Here is a 15,067-nt window from a genome sequence, read left to right on the forward strand (position 1 = left end):
TGTGCTGCCTTTGCCTCCAAGCTGCTGCTCAATTTTATACTGCAGATTCTTCTGCCAATTTCTAATCTTTTTATCCCCAACTTACAGTAAAATGTTCATTGGTAGTAGTGGTATACTGCTTCAGTCTTGTAGCATGAAGATTGAAGATGAATTTTGGAATATCATAGCTGCTGCTGCACTTGGATTGGAGTTGGTGGCGAGTTGGATCTCGAGGTAAATTCTGCATTTAGTGTCTGCTGGTCCCATTACTTAATTACACTGATTGATGATGATGATGATAGTGGCAGTTCTCTTCCTGCTTTAAAAATACGGATAGCTGCACTACTCCTACACCTGACCAAACATGTGTATGACAAAGTTTCAGTACTACTACAGTAGCTGGGATACTCAAACTCTCTAGCAATGTCACTGCATATTACTAGTACAGTGTGTAGTACTAGTCCACATTTCATTAATTACAGTAATTAACATTGGTGATTGTACTATTGGATTATACTACAGTATATGGGGGAGTGAGATAAGCTTTGATGCTGATTAAGAAGTGTATGGATAACAAGTGATGGATTGAGCTGAGAAGAGAACAAAAAGGATGTTGAGGAGATTGTATGTGTGTGTATGGCAGTTGGGGTATGGATGGAATGGAATGGTGGATGTGGCTTAGCCTCAGGCCTCCAATGGCAGGAGAAGGGAATATGTCACTCATATTCCGTTGGCATCTCAAAGTTGATCAGGGAATGGTGCTTTTCTTTCTTTTCTGGCCCTCCTGCAATGCCAGCCTCAAGCACATCATCGGCTCAGAGAAATACAAAAAGCCACCCCCAATTTTGCCATTTTCCTTCGTTTTGTGGCCACTTTTTTTGTCTAGTTGCTCGCTTTTTTGGAAAATGATGGGTGAGAATCCTGAACCTCCATATCAATTATAAAAAATAACCTGATAAATTTTAATTAGTTCTAGTTCTAAGGACATGTTAGCAGACTCGATCTCTTAAATTTTATTTCAAGAGTTGGGTTTGAAATAAAGTTACGAAGCAACCTAAAATCTACTTCACCTCTAGTTTATTTTGTGAGAGCATTACAACCAGCTCAACTCCATGAAGCTAAAACTATCTAGAGATGTATTTGATAGTGCAATGGCTAGAGGTATGTGATTTCAATCCTAAGTTTTCGTGTTTAATCTTGAACACGCTCATAATTTCTTCTTAAAAAATATTTGGAGGCTCCTCATAAATCTCATTTTATTTTCTCCAACTCCAAAAGAGACAGAGCTAAAGAAATTTTCTATAGTAGTGCCACCTCCGTTTCCTAATGTGTAGCATTGGTTAGTTTAAAAAAAATGGAGGGAGTAGAATGCAAAAGCAATTAATCAAATCGCCTGGCTCACGACTACAGTTGCGTCGTGTGACGTTGAAAGCTAACCGCCGAAAGGGACGTCGCGGCCCACCACGCGTGGCCCATCGGGCCCAAATGGAAGGCCCAGATAAAGGCTTGTCAGGCCCACCCAAAAACTATCCGGATCTTCTGCGGCGGCGCGACGGCAGGTCCCGCCGCCGCCGCCGCCGCCGTCGCCGCGGCCTCTGGCGATGCTTCAACCGCCACCTCCGGGAGAACGCCGCGTCCATGGCCACCGGTTGCTTCTTCGTCGTCGTCTTCGTCTTCTCCGGTATGTCCTTGGAGCCCGTTGCTTGAAGTTACTACTTCGGCGGCTGCATTTGGGAAAAAATCGTAGGAATCGGCGATGTAGAGGTTTTCCTTCTCGTTTGTGGGAGGATCATGCTGTTTAGATACCGCGAGATCCGTGGAAGAGATGCGACGTCTGAAAAATGTTATGCCCGCTGAAGAACGTGCTGGTGTGTCTGCACTGCACTGGATCCTACTGAAATCCTGAAGCTCTGATTTAGTGATGACTAGTGATTGGTTCGTGAGTTGTTTTCTACGCTCATTGTCGATCACAGAATATAATTTCAGGGTTTTCTTTTGTTTGATTGTGGTGGAGAGGTGCATTTGGATTTATATATTGCACATATAATGTGGAACAAAAAATGGGACTAGTGCAGTATTCAGCCAAGCAACCATATTCCTCTCATATGATTGATTTTCTTATGTAATAAGTGCTCATAAGAAAAGCTTTATATGGGCTGCTAGGAACCAACAACATACATTGAATTCAGTTGAAAACTAGAGACACTGGCAATGCTTACTGGACTTATGATTACCCTGCTGAAATTAGCTCTAGGCAATGAGATATAAGCTGAAACAATACTAGTTACTGTCGTAACAATCCTAGATACTGAGATGGATGCCTGGAACTCGAATTAACCCACTGCTTCTTCTCGAGGTAGACTTCAAGTCTCCCGTTTATTCTGCAGACGCCTGATCCTGAAAGGAGATTGAGTAATATATAGATAACATGTCACTGACTTTGTGGATACAATTGCCTCGCATTCATGTAGCAAATTTAGTTATATTTCTTGAGTTTCTCCTTAAAGTCTGAAAATTCACATAACTCCTGAAAATCGTGCATTATGCCATATAAATCAGAAAGAAAACTTACACTTCAGGAGCCTCATCGCTGATGCTTATGACAGCTGATTTACTGGTGGCGGGGATTGATAGGAGTTCACAGATGGTGTTGTCGATGATATGCCAGCATGCTGCAGTGGTGGCGGAGGGCTATAGTGGACCAGAGGCTGTGGAGATGTTGCATGTGCCGGTGGAGACATCTCAAGAGGAACTTTAGGAGGTAAATATTTTGGAGTTTTCGGAAGCAATGGTGGAGAGTACTGGTAGGTTGGGGGAGAAGATCCAAAGTTGTATGGAGGTGGTGAATAATGGTTTGCTGGTGGAGAGTTGAAGTAGTAAGGAGGTATCGGTGGTGACTTGTATGGAGGTGGGGGATATTGGTGAGCTAGTGGTGGTGATACATAGCTGTTTGCAGGTGGCGAATGCTGGTATTGTGGCGGTGGGGAGTTGAAGTAGTATGGGGGTGGTAAATACTTGTTGGTTGGTGGGATCGGAGAATTGTATCCATATGGGGGTGGCGGGTGATTGTAAGATGTTGGTGGAGCTTGGTAGCTGTTTGGAGGTGTATACTGATAGGGTGGTGGTGAATGGTAGGAACTCTGCGGAGGTGATGGATACTGGTGAGATGGAGGTGGAAACTTGTTGAATGGAGGGGGTGAAAACTGATTTGGCAACGGCGGGGACTTGTAGTTGAAAGGAGGTGAGGGATACTGGTAAGGGGACGGTGGTGGTGAATTGTATGGAAAAATTGGTGGTTGAATGTGAGGTTTCGAACAAAACCCAAATGTCTTCTGTGACGCGAATGCCATTACTTGGTTGGCTTGGAGCACCACTTCCTCATTGGACTTCGAGTAAACGCTAAGCCCAGACAAGTTTAGCTCGATTGGCACGTTGCAGTCAGATCCTCCTGGTGCTGAATGGAGCTCAACCTTACATGAGTCGGCCCCATATGTGCTGCTGAGTGGTAAGCCTGTGATGCTCACGCTGTACTTGCCATTGTCTTGGGTATAGCCGAAACCCACCAGTGCCTGGTCATTAGCCTGACAAGTAACCTTGACCATTGCTCCTGCACAGACCATGATACAGAACATGAAAGGCTGTTTTGGTTTAGTGCCAAATCTTGCCTACCAAATTTTTGGTAGTCTAAATAGTACTTGTGTGATGTTTGGATTGATGCCAAAACTTGCCAAATCAATAGAAACCTTTACCAAAATGTTGGTAGTGCCAAAACTTGCCTAAAATTTGGCACTAACAACAAATTGGTATGGTAGCAATCCAAACATGCCCGAAATGACAATGAGACGCAGAAGGGTGTATAGGGAAACCATGAGTAGTTTGCAAATTCTATCCATCTTGTAGCTTAGTCTATTATCTTTGTTGTGTTTTACTGTAATTTGTGTACAGTGCATTTTTACGACAACATGGTGTACAATTTAGATGCACACCACTAATGGTGTACAACAACATGGTGTATGGTATACGACTTCTTCTTTTTTTAGATAATGGGGAGATTCTCATTAATAAGAAATAAAATTACACCCAGCCTCTGCAACAAATGACTTCTTCTATGTGATATTACTCATTCCTTCTTTTTTTCTGTTAATACCTGATGTTTAAGCATTACAGTTAGGGAAAGTAGCAATATCAACATATTTCCACTATAAAACCATAAGCATGATTAGAACACAAGAACACGGGGATAACAAGTTTTCACCTTTCAGGTGCTCCTTCCCATGGGATTCTTCTGGGTGTGCCTCATTGAAGCATCTATAGCAGTACACCTTCCCTATCACCTTAATAACAGGAGCATACGTTGGTGTTAGGGAGAGAGAAGGTGGTGACAAGCTGGTAGCTCCCTCCGTGAGCATTGCGAAAGTTGCAATCAGCATGGCCAATACCAGCCATGGGATACCCTTTGGCTGTCCTCTCATGCTAAATTTCATTGTTTGACAATTGGCAGTGGTTTCTCAAGTGTGAGGACAGGAGAAGAGGACTGAATGGTTATGGCTCTGGTATGGAGGGATATATATAGTGTCCAAGATGCCAAAGGTTTGAGAGAGCAGGTAGAGGATGACAAGAGAACAGTATGGACATTTGAATATTTGTTCTTGTACTTAATCCTCTGCTTGAGTCTAGCTAGGAGAATATAATATTCTTTTTGTGATTTCAGATAACCTTTTATAGTTGGAATAATACTTTACATGGAGCAATTGCTAATTCAGAATTCAATGAGTATATCTTTAGTTGGACGTATAATGGATTCAGAATCCAAACTCTCACTGAAACAAACCTTTAAAGGTTTACATTATAGGCTGACGATCAATGTTATCAAGAGGGATGGACACTGAATTATTTGGCTAGTGTACTTCAAGTTGTTACCGTGATGTGGCAAATTGACATGAATTGCAGTTGCAAGTTTTATCCATGATGTCCATCTTTCAGTTCGTTGTTTGTTAATTCTCGAGGACTTCTGTACACATTTTTTGTGGTTATAGTGGGGCTTGGTGTGTGCCCTTGCAAAAGATGATAAACATTTTCTTTCACTTATTTTACTAACTACTGTGCATGTAAATACAAATGTGTTATCTGAGTTGTCTATAAATTTTAAGAAATATCATTTTAAGCTCTGACCAGGGTAGATCGGGGTGGTGGATGCTACAGTTTTATTTGCTGAAGTTAGCCCAATTCCAGGGCGTCCAATTGCAAGAAATATGCTATGTCAGCCCACCTTGTCAGGAACTGTTAATATTTCCTAGCCACTCTCCTCAACAACAGAAACTGAAAATCTGTAAACGGTAACAATGTGGAAGGTTTGTTGAGATGTAAATTCATCAGGCACCTAATTTTCCGTTTAATGGGGTGTTCACTGTACTGCAATTAAACCGAAGTTATTCTGGAAAACATCCACTGTGTAACATCCCTGGTAAGTTGCCTTCTGTACTCAGTTGTGAAACCTTACTGCTCAGTGCCTCTGTGGTGTTGCAGAGCCAGGCCCTGATACATAACCTTTCTTGTTTGCATATGTGCAAACAACCTTGAAGGTTTGGTATCAGTCTACTTCATCATTCATCGTTGTTTTGTTTTCTAACCAGATGTATTTCATTGTACTTATGCATAGCTGCAGAATCATACAATCCAGCTGGGAAAGTCACCTGGAATCAAATACCAGGTGAAAAGAAGATTAACCGTCCCCAATTTTATCTTGTCAGGTGAGCAGGGGTGAATGGTCTATCTCTTTCTCTCTCTGTGCTGCCTCACTTTTATCTTGTCAATTATCATACAAGGTTTCAACTGCTCAAACTTCTTACTAACCACAACATAGCAGCTAACAAACCTCAGTGCAAGAGGTGACCTTTGGTCAAAAGCTTTGCAGGCTGCCATTGTCCCCTATCTGTACTGCTCCACAAGACAATTGAGCAGGTCTAACCAACAAATTTTGTTTGCTAGTATGCTATTTAATTTGTTTCATTCTTTTCATGTGGCACATGAATGAAATCCAGCTGAACCATTACATGATGGCTATTGGAGGCAGGAAGCTCATTTGATGAAGAAAAGCTGGAACTAATTGGCAGTTGGTGGCTGCCAAGCTTAACCACTACATGATGAAGAAACAGTATAGTTCCAGCCCAACTTCATGATATGCATAATCTTGGGCCTATCTTGCACCTTAAAGGATTCAGCCCATATACACACTAATATTGAGACATCAAGAACAGTCCAGACTGCATATACAGGAGGAAGAATGGTTCTGAAACAATATTGAGCTTTGCTTAATCTTCCTGCTTAATTTGATCAGAGGAAGACAATTAGTTCTCATCACATGAAGCATGGTCATTGCATCAACTCTAGCTACCATTGCCCCAATTTACAAGCAGGATACCTCCATTTCTACCCTTCTATATATATATGGCTGGTTAATAATAATCAGGATCCTTCTGAACCTGAACCCCAAAATGGCAGCTTGTGAAAAAAAAATCATGGCAAGAACACCAGGTTCAATTTCACAAGCCATCACCATCCTTCAGAAGAAATCCCCTCCTTTTGAGCTAAGTACTAATTGAGAAATTAAACATCATTAATGATAATAACCTGCTTAATGGTCATCTCATGAACCCTAATTTAAGTATGGCTTAATTGTGTCAGTGGTTTACCCTGCTAATTAAGCTGGCTAACCTAGTTTTTTTTTTTATGTGTCGTTCCAGACGCTGAAGAGCTGTGCGCCATGGCAGACTCCGGTCATGTCGCTGCTGCTCGTGGCGGCCGGCGCCGACGCCGGCGTCATCGCCCAGGATGGCATCCTCCCGGCGCCGCCGCCACCGTAGGCGTCTGCGCCGACGAGGTAGCTGTCGTACCCCATCTGCACCTGCTTCCCGCCGTCGCCGCCGTGATCGTGGCTGCTCGCCACCGCGGTGGCCGTGGCCGACGCGGCGCTCATCGGCGCCATGATGTAGCCGCCGCCGCCGCCGCCATTGTCGCCGTTGTAGACGACGGAGTTGGAGCCGGTGCTGTGCTCGAGCGACGCGTTGTCGATGCTGCCGAGGCCGTGCTGCTGCTGCATCGCCTGCGAGAAGAAGTCATGCGCGGCGGCGGCGGCGCCGAGGTTGAGGTGGTGGAGATCCTGCAGGCTGTGCGCCGCCGCGATCACGGCGTGGTCCTGCTCCTGCTTGCACCACCCACGCAGCGGCTGCGCGTACGGGTGGTAAAGCCCGGCGGCGTGCGGCGGCGGCGCCGCCGCCTGGAACGCGATGGTCGGCCAGGCGGCGGCGGCCGAGTGGTGGTGGTGGCCGTAATGCGCGGCGTAGGCGCCGTCGCCGCCGAGGTGCGAGGCGATGCGGCCGACGTCGTAGGCGGCGGCGGCCTCGGCGTCCTTGAGGCGCTTGGCGGCGGTGCCGACGGGGAGGGCGGCGCTGTCGAGGATGCTCTTGACGTCGTAGCGGCTCATGTCGAAGTTGGTGACGGCGTTGAGCCCCCGGAACTTGATCGCCGCGATGTCGTACGCCTCCGCCGCCTCCTCCTGCGTGCCTGCATGCGTGACACCACCATCATCACACACACCATTAGCGCATGCACAAGATTATCATTTTGGCCAGCTAGCTAGCTTAATTGGTGATTAGTTTGTGTTGCAAAGAATGTGATTAACACTAGTTAAATTATTTACTGCAAATAATGCATTATTGTTTCTTAATTAGTGAGGATCTTGACCAGGTGCAGTGGTGAATGGAGACAGAAGTAGCACCAGACATGGAAGGTTTGAAAAGGTAGCTAGCCACATGAGGAGAGCATGCAAGCATGCACAGAGTATATATATTAGTGGTGTAATGCAACTTGACATGACTTGCAGATCACATTTTTAGTTTAATTAATTAGTTACAGGCTTAAGTAAGCTCTGTGTTCTTTGAAGAGTCACCCCTCTTTCTTACTACTACTATTTTGCCCTGAATGAATAAATTGTACTTGCCAAGAAAATATGATATTTTGTATACTCAATGAGAAAGGACATACTTATTAATATGGATTTATATGGTTTTGCAGTATAAATATGAATATTTGTACTTACTGAAGGTGCCCAAGTAGAGGTCCTTGTTCCCTGCAACTCTTCCTATCCTTGCTTGCCATCTCCCATGCTGGTGATGCCTATATTTACAAGTACACACAAGATCAAATTAATGGATCTATATCACAGTCTTCATTTTTTACCCTAAAAAAATTAAAAAAATTAATTGTACAATGATGCATATATATATGTACCTAGTTACTCCACGGTAAATGGATGCACCTCTGGAGAAACCACTGCTCTTCCTGCACATATAAGGAGCAGTATTTGTTAGTATCAGTAAGCATCAGATAATTAATTAACTTCAATGCGATAGATAAATTACTATAAATCTAAAAGGAAATTAATTAGTATAGTATGGATATCTTGATTGTAGAGACCAACCTTCTCAAAGAGGCTACGAACTCCTGCCTTGTCATGTGCTTCATCTCCTCCAGCTCCTTTTCATAGTTATTTACCTGAAAAATACAGAAACCATTGCCTTTAAGTACAGTTTTAGTAATCATCATTACACTAGATCAGTATCAAATAAAAGAGTGAGAAAATAACAATGTGACACAATCTGTATATTAATTATAAACACACCGGAAAATTTGTCGTCGTCGTCGGGCCCCAGTATTTGAGAGCAGCCAAATCATAAGCTCTAGCAGCTTTTTCCTCTTTGTCATAACCACCTATCAGCATTACAATTTATAAGATCATTAAACTTCAAGAAAGCAAAGATCAGCAAATAATTCAATCTACCGAATATATACATGCATCGCAAACAGAACATCTAGGTTCAAGGAATCTCACTCACCTAGATAGACTGTAGATTCAAAAGCCAAGTTCGATCAAACAGAGGAAGATCATTCGATCCCGAAATGATCATTAGAAAAAGAAACAAGATCAGTATCAATCGCCATTGGAGCATAAAAAAAACAATTAATCGATTTAAATGGCACTAGTTAGCCTACCTTGACGACCCTTGCGAGTTTGGCCCTCTCTTCTGCAGCTGTTGTCCCAAAGATGAGCCTCATACCTCCCTGTCCATCTATGCCTATAACCAAACCAAAAGATATTACAACTTTGTTAATCACAACAATCATGTCCCACATAATAATGACATAATGATAAATCCTACAAATCTAATGATCAATCTATCACCTATATAGCTATCCTAGAAAATGGGATCCAAATCACAAACATCAAATAGGAATGAATTCATGCAACACAGTTAAATCATCAAAGAATATATATGATTACACTGATGATGATTTGTGCTAAGCTAGCTAGTAGATGAACTTTTTTGAGCAAAATATAGATAGATGATTAATTAATTGCACCCTAAATACCTTGTCACGCCGCGGTAGATCGATGTTCTCTGGCCGAACGTGTCGACGGACTTCCTCGCCGCCGCCGCCGCCGCGCCGGCCTCCACCACGGCGCCGCTGCCGCCTGACTCCGAGCCGACGGCGACCACGGCGCCGGCGCTGCCGCTGCCTTCCTCGTTAATCTCCTTGCGACCACCAGCCATCGTCGCCGTCGTCGCTCCGTGCGCCGACGTGGACAGGCTCTCTGACGCGGGCGTCGTCCGGCCTCGCTCCCCTGCGCCGGCGAGGAGCGCCATGGCGCCGCCGCCCTGCGCCGTCGTCGTCCCCGCCATGTTCATGGACAGAGACAGCGCCTGCGCCGGCTGCGGCGCCGGCTGGCTCCGGAGCCAGTTCTTGATCATGGACAGGCCAATGCCGCCGTTGCCACTGGCCGCCGCGGCGGCGGCGGCGCTCACCATGCCGCCGCCGCTGACGCCGTCGTGGGCGACGACGGGCGAGGAGGTGGCCACCATGACGGAGTCGGCGAACTGGAGCGAGGATGAGCTTGGAGGAGGGTACAGGTAGCCGACGCTGCTGCCGGAGCTCGCGTAGCAAGCGGCGGCGCTGCTCGGGATCACGCCGCCCTTGCCGCCGTGATGATGCTGCTCCGAGAAGGAGATGCCGCCGAGGAAGTCCTCCAGCTTCGGCTCGGCGACGAGCGCCGAGAGCTCCGATCCCCTCATGCTCCAATCTGCACATCAAATCAATCAATCAATCAATCAATCAAACATGCATGCCTCTTCAAATCCCAACCAACACTAGCTATATCTAGCTCATGAATGCATGCATCGATTGGTGAGCTTAATTACCTTGGGGGATGTTGAAGCAGACGTCGCCGGCGGAGGAGTCGCCGGCGGCGGTGGTGGTGGCGGCGGCGGAGATGAGAGTGGAGTTGGCCTGAGACGGCGGGAGCTGATCCTGCGGGGAGAGGGAGAAGGCCAGCCAGTTGTTCATGGTGGCCATGGTTGATGATTCACACTGAACAAGACAAGATTCAATGCGAATTAAGCTATGGTTATATGTATGATTTGCTACTTGGTTAAGCTCTGTTAGATCAAGTCGCCATTGTTGTGGTGAGCTCAAGGTTAGGGGAAGCTTAAGCTAAGCTAACTGAGAAGAAGAAGAGGTCAAGAGAGGTTTGGAGCACTAAGCAACAGTATCACTGGTAGATATTTATATAAGATAGATATGCATGATGCTAATTGCTAAGTTAGTAGTACTACTACTAATGGAAGTACTCCCTTATGTAGGAGAAGGCAGCAAGGAGGTCTAGCTTTTGTGCACTTTTGTTTTTTTTTAAAAAAAAATATGAATTTGTAACCTGTGTGTGCATGCAATACAAAAACATTGGGCATGGTTTAACTGAACAGAAACCACTTTCTGCTTCTGCTTTCTGGGGGGTGAGTCCACCATATTTTGTCTCATTTTCCTGTGAATATTTAAGCCTGTCTATATGCATGAAACCTACATGATCTCAATACTACTAGTAGTATACTACTACAATACAGTGTATGCAGTAGCTTTGTATATAAAGCAATGGCCTTGGGCTCGATAATAGTATAAAATATCATCTTTTTTTTTCACTGCCCTTTGACTGAAAAGTTGGTAGTAGTAGTAAGAGAGGGATAAATAATATAATCAAGGTTGCAAAAAAGAAATGAGAGCAAGATCTAAGAGTCATTCTATTTGTCCAGGATCTCAATTCATGAGCAGATGTTCCTGTATCTCTCTCTTTTTCAAATGCAGGAATGCACATGCAAACTGCACGGTTGGGTTTTCCTTGGCCATACATGCATGCAGTTGACATATGCGTGTATATGCATCCAAACTATATAGTGCCAAAACAAAGTTCTGCAAGACTGGTGAATTTATATAATTAATCAGCATATATGAATAGAGTGAAGATAGGCTTGGTTTGGCCTGGACCTGATCTCCTCAAACCCTAAAACCACTCACACAGCTCAATCACCTGCAGAAGCTGAATCCCTGACAAGGTTGTTTACATGCCCCAAGGCACACCTCTCCTTCCTCCCTCTGACACAGACACACATTTAGAGCAAGTACTATAATAAGGCCCTAGATAGCTCTTTGGTTAATTTGCTCTGGAAACATAGAGAGATCAAAGAGAGCAATCGTACTTGTTTTTTTTTAAACGGAGCGCAAAAGACTCGCTGGATATATTAGAAGGAATAAAATTCAAAAACATAACCTTCTCTAAAAAAAGAAGAGGATAAGAAAAAAATAACAACAGCATGAAGGGGTGTATTTGGTTGTCAGCCACACATTACCACAACTAAGATTATGCACGTTGCAGCAGTCACAAAAGTGTGGTAGCTAGACAAATTACTAGTCACAAAGTGTGATAAAGTTGATAAGAAAATATTTGAGCTATGGTATATGGACATTCTATTGAACTAAACACATGGCTAACAAATTGTGACAACTAAAAGTGTGGTGTGGCAAAATACAGTCGTGAATCAAACACCCCCGTAGTATGTGTTCCTTGTTGCTTTATTAAGTATAATACAAGAGTTTCCACAAGGTTATAATCCAAACGATCATATGTATACACGTCTTTCAACATCAGAATTTAGGATCTGTTTTTACTGAATATCAAGAAGAGTAGATTTAAATGGAGAGAAAAAAAAGTCTCATAAACGTCTTGTATTTCTTTTCCTACTACTATAGTATATGCCATGATGCTGCCTGCCCACCACAGCCATTTTCAGTTGACCATTAGAAATGTAATCTGAGAATATATCATGCAGTGTACGTAAAGCAAACAATAACATCATAGAAGATCATTTTGCTGGAGAAAATATACGGAACTCTTTTGGTTTGAAACACCAAAGAAGATCAAGGACAGGCAAGCAGAAAACCTGAAAACAAATTAAAACGGCTAGTAGCTGCTAGTATAGCTCTGTCAAATATTCATGTATTCATATACGGAATTGCAGTAGAGGATGATGTGCTACCTGCACCCTAGAAGAGGACACGAACCCTTGTCTTCCGGCCATTGAAAAAGCTTAATTTTCCTTCTTTCTCTCTCTAAAACGCATGGAGAAGCGAGCGAAACCCTAAAAACCTCGCATAGGATCCTCCATGACAAATTGTTAACAAGAACACACACAACAGTAATCTCTCTCTGGTGATATCTGTAGCTTTATGGGGGGAAGGAGAAGTGGAGGTTAAGATAGGGGGAGAGTGTGTGTTTTTATCTTGGTAATTGCACCCCTTGCCTCCCTCCCATCCGCCTAAAACTTTGACCGTCAAAGCTAACCCCTCTCTCTCTCTCTCTCTGATTAAGCAAATGCAGGGGCTCTGTTCAAACTGAACTAAGCTAGCTAGGTGTCTCTTTTTTTTTACAGTTCAGTTTCACACTGATGCAGAGTGTGATTAGGCTGATTAATTACTACTTTTACTGCATGCATGGCCGGTCAGTAAATTAACCCCCCATGGGTAGTACAGTATATATGAATACGTCTAATCATAAGTTGAGGAGACTGGCCGGCTGGCCGGGACAGAGAAAAGGGCAGTTAACAGTTAATCTCGACCGTCAGAATTCAGAAGTTTGATGATCTCAGCCGTCAGAAGTTTTACCGTACGTAGTCTACACTGCGCAACAAGTGTGTGGTGTACTTCAACCATTGTACATCTGCTACAACATCAACGAGAACACTGAAAACAGCCTTGTATATATATAGTTGTGCTATATATATTTACGTGGAAACATATCTTATGTATACAAACTTCTCGTATTTACTCTGTGTATATTAGCTAACAAATTTTAGGAAAAAATCTAGGAAAATTGAACAATAGTACTACACAAATTAGCTTAGCTTGACCATATACGTGTTATGGCAAATATAATAGAGTATGCATTTTTATTTCGCTTCTGAGATATACGTACGTGTATAACTACTGGACTCCGTCTGAACCAATTTGTCCATGGTCTTGGGTCTTGACTGATAAAAGAAAAAACTATATACATATATAAATACACAATTGAATTACTTTTTGAAAGGATATATTTAAGTTAGAAATCTTGTACTCCCTCCGTTTCAGGTTATAAGACGTTTTGACTTTGGTCAAAATCACACTGCTTTTAAGTTTGATCAAGTTTGTCGAAAAAAGTAATAACATTTTTAACCCAAAACAAATTTATTATGAAAATATATTTAATTATTGATTTGATAAAACTAATTTAGTATTATAAATATTACTATATTTGTTTATAAACTTAATCAAATTTGAAATAATTTGACTTTGACCAAAATCAAAATGTCTTATAACCTAAAACGGAGGGAGTAACAGATACTAGGTATATTCGTTTGTCTGTTGGGTTTAAAAATCTCTGCTCCATCATTGTATAAATATAGATACATACAAGTATAGCTAGGCACACACTGTATACATTTGACAAACAAACAAGCTAATACTAGATTGATCACCTCTGCATGCATTTGACAGTGAACTATGGATTAAGCAATGTATAGAGCAGTAGAGAGTTGTAGATAACACATGCAAAAATGATAGAGAAATCGAGAGGGCATGCAGGGGTTAATATTTTGTCAGGCTTCTCACGTGCACACGGCGATCATGCATATGCATCATCGACCGGCCAATATAATCTTCTCTTGGAACGATAAAAAGGAGCATGTGCAATGGCAAGCTTAGTCCATTGTCATGTGCTCGCATGCTTTTCTTCTACTCAATTAGCATGGACACGTACCCACACGTGTGCGTGCATACGCCCAAGAGTCTTCGATTGATGCACTTGCATTAATTCATGAGCAATAATCTCTCTGCTGTTCTTTTCCGTTTGCCGTTTAGCACATTGACATGATTCTAAACATGTTTTTTTTAACGAACAACACCATACGATACATATAAAAGGTGAGAAGTTTTTATTGATATAGTATGAAAATAATTTTACAAAACTCAAGCCTTGGGAGGCTATAAGGGCAGTACGTCCCAACCCTTCACCTAGGATGGTGTCTATGGCATTAACTACATTGTCATGTAGGACTTTTAACTTATGTGGCACTATATTAATTAAGAGAGAGAGAGAGAGAGAGAGAGAGAAGAGAAGAAAAAATTGGGTCTCATGCAAGACACAACTTCAACACGAGAACCTATGCACTAGACACTATTAAGTTTTGCATTGGGAGAGACTAGTGTCTTCATAATAGATGAAGAATAAATATGATTGGTAGAGAAGAAAGATGATGCGTTTATTAATGGCCCACTTTAAGAAATCATGGGTTGTGGAGTGTAGTTTATATTGTGATGTCTTATTGACATGGCACCATAGACACTGCTTATGGATACTATGGGTTGAGACTGCCCTAATCAGGAAAATGAAAGAAGACAAAGGAAAAACTCAACGCTAACAACACCACCGCACAAAACACTGAGGAAGGAAACTAACCCTGAGCTGGCCGCTGTGTGAGACTGATAGCCGGCTCGCCGCTATGCCAACGAAAGAGCTACACCGCTCAACGATGATAAAGCCAAACCACGGAAAGGGCGCTAGGGCTTCCATATGACATCCCTACTTTGGATTGCAAAGGGAGAGGCGAGAGAAAAGAAAGAGATCATCTTTGGTCAATCATCTGTGTTTTCCCTTTATGAATATGAT

The 15,067-nt window shown here is 43.0% G+C and overlaps 2 protein-coding genes across 2 annotated transcripts; both read right to left on the reverse strand.

Moving 5' to 3' along the window:
- Positions 1 to 2,053: 2,053 nt before the first annotated feature.
- Positions 2,054 to 4,463, reverse strand: LOC127767285 (extensin-1-like). The gene is made up of 3 exons (XM_052292567.1): positions 4,235 to 4,463; positions 2,552 to 3,586; positions 2,054 to 2,376 (listed from the first exon to the last, which is right to left on the reverse strand). Exons 1-2 carry the CDS (start codon positions 4,461 to 4,463, stop codon positions 2,577 to 2,579), a joined length of 1,239 nt encoding a protein of 412 aa, XP_052148527.1. The 3' UTR covers positions 2,054 to 2,376; positions 2,552 to 2,576.
- A 1,814-nt stretch (positions 4,464 to 6,277) lies between these two features.
- On the reverse strand, positions 6,278 to 10,587 carry LOC127755806 (AP2-like ethylene-responsive transcription factor PLT1). The gene is made up of 9 exons (XM_052281450.1): positions 10,236 to 10,587; positions 9,409 to 10,117; positions 9,031 to 9,113; positions 8,874 to 8,882; positions 8,660 to 8,748; positions 8,459 to 8,532; positions 8,269 to 8,319; positions 8,078 to 8,154; positions 6,278 to 7,542 (listed from the first exon to the last, which is right to left on the reverse strand). Exons 1-9 carry the CDS (start codon positions 10,387 to 10,389, stop codon positions 6,707 to 6,709), a joined length of 2,082 nt encoding a protein of 693 aa, XP_052137410.1. The 5' UTR covers positions 10,390 to 10,587; the 3' UTR covers positions 6,278 to 6,706.
- Between the last annotated feature and the right edge of the window lie 4,480 nt (positions 10,588 to 15,067).

This window comes from Oryza glaberrima, chromosome 1 (assembly GCF_000147395.1).
Source record: "Oryza glaberrima chromosome 1, OglaRS2, whole genome shotgun sequence".
In the NCBI taxonomy this organism is placed as follows: Eukaryota; Viridiplantae; Streptophyta; class Magnoliopsida; order Poales; family Poaceae; genus Oryza; species Oryza glaberrima.

Coding starts and splice junctions, on each gene's coding strand:
- LOC127767285 (XM_052292567.1), bottom strand. CDS start 4,463: ATGAAATTTAGCATGAGAGGACAGCCAAAGGGTATCCCATGGCTGGTA. Junction 3,587..4,234: donor TGGGAAGGAGCACCTGAAAG/GTGAAAACTTGT, acceptor TGGTCTGTGCAG/GAGCAATGGTCAAGGTTACT.
- LOC127755806 (XM_052281450.1), bottom strand. CDS start 10,389: ATGGCCACCATGAACAACTGGCTGGCCTTCTCCCTCTCCCCGCAGGAT. Junction 10,118..10,235: donor CTGCTTCAACATCCCCCAAG/GTAATTAAGCTC, acceptor TTTGATGTGCAG/ATTGGAGCATGAGGGGATCG. Junction 7,543..8,077: donor CCTCTACTTGGGCACCTTCA/GTAAGTACAAAT, acceptor TCACGCATGCAG/GCACGCAGGAGGAGGCGGCG.